This window comes from Callithrix jacchus, chromosome 6 (genome assembly GCF_049354715.1).
Source record: "Callithrix jacchus isolate 240 chromosome 6, calJac240_pri, whole genome shotgun sequence".
NCBI lineage: Eukaryota > Metazoa > Chordata > Mammalia > Primates > Cebidae > Callithrix > Callithrix jacchus.
Window position 1 is genome coordinate 149,224,032 of NC_133507.1, and position 1,480 is coordinate 149,225,511.

Consider the following 1,480-nt stretch of genomic DNA (forward strand, 5'->3'; position numbering starts at 1 on the left):
ATAACAGCCTCTTTGAGTTTGGCAAGTAATTTGGAAATGTTCTGCTCAGAATGTGATTTTGTCATCTGTACAACATGAAGGATGCTATGTCATAACCCTTGAGAATGCAGGATCCCCTCTTCTCTGAATCAGAGTTCTGACTCAGGTTACAGGACTAGCAAACACCTGAGGAGCTCTGCCTAGGGAGGACAAAATGACATAACCTGAGATCACTCTTTCCTTTTAAATATACAGAGTCCTCTCCTCCATCTAAAGGAATGTTTTGTGAATTAATAAATAGTTACAAATAATTTAGGAATGAAAAAATCTTTGTCCTGGGCTGGGAGAAATGTACCATAGCTAAGGGAAACTGCAATCCCACTCTGATGTTTACAATTACCAAGAAAAGAAAAGTGTTTTTCAGTTAGGTGTTTACTGTTCTATATATTATAGATGGCTCTAAAAAACAAGTAAAAGCTAAATTTAGCAAGTTTTTGAGGTCAGAAGGATCCAATAAGGAAGCATACAAAGGCCATGTGAGATTCTGTTTTGGATATTTGCATAAACAACAGGGAAGTGGCACTGAGTCTTAGGTCAATTGTCTCCCCCAGAGTTAGTATATAAGGACCCTCCAGGAGAAAGAGGCATCATATCTTCCTCACCTCTCCTGAGTCCTCTTCTCACTTCACCTGAGACCTCTCTACTGACACCATGGGTTGCTGTGGCTGCGGTGGCTGCGGCGGTGGCTGCGGTGGCTGCGGCGGTGGCTGCGGTGGTGGCTGCAGTGGTGGCTGCGGTGGTGGTTGTGGTGGTTGTGGTGGTGGCTGTGGTGGTGGCTGTGGCAGCTGCACCACCTGCAGGTGCTACCGGGTGGGCTGCTGCTCCAGCTGCTGCCCCTGCTGCCGTGGCTGCTGTGGAGGCTGCTGCAGCACGCCCGTGATCTGCTGCTGCCGCCGCACCTGCAGCTCATGTGGCTGTGGCTGTGGGAAGGGCTGTTGCCAGCAGAAGGGCTGTTGTCAGCAAAAGTGCTGCTGCCAGAAGCAATGCTGCTGCTAGGCGGCCCCCGGCCTCTGTCCTGTGGCAGGATATGCTGGAGACTTTCCTTCACCCCATTCACCTGCCTTGCCTGTCCTCTGGGTATTCTTGCACTTATGCTCGTGTGTAACTTTGCTCCTGAATTCTGGATTCTTGTATTTTCTGCTTCAGTTGTTTCCAGTCTTCCTATATGAAAAGTTTCCTCTCTAATATCAAGCAGCCAACCAAAGACATGAGGACAGCCTACCTCTTCAGGAAGAGTCCACATCTCTGAGCTCAGTCAAAGGGGATCACGAGTCCCAACAGACTTTTTGACATATACGATCATTTTATCCCCATTCGTGTGCTTTTTTCTGCTTCTTTTCTATCTTGTATTCTGGTTTGTCAATAGCTACTTTCTAAATTTCCTAATAAAATAAAAATTTGTCGTTAAAAGTTTATCTTTGTGTTTATTTTGGTTTGAACA

General features: G+C 46.4%; 1 protein-coding gene across 1 annotated transcript; it reads left to right on the forward strand.

Annotated features, from left to right (window-relative positions):
• Nucleotides 1-625: 625 nt before the first annotated feature.
• Nucleotides 626-1,149, forward strand: LOC128932434 (uncharacterized). Its single transcript, XM_078328742.1, has one exon. The coding sequence runs from the start codon at nucleotides 691-693 to the stop codon at nucleotides 1,033-1,035; it is 345 nt and encodes a 114-aa protein (XP_078184868.1). The 5' UTR covers nucleotides 626-690; the 3' UTR covers nucleotides 1,036-1,149.
• Nucleotides 1,150-1,480: the final 331 nt, after the last annotated feature.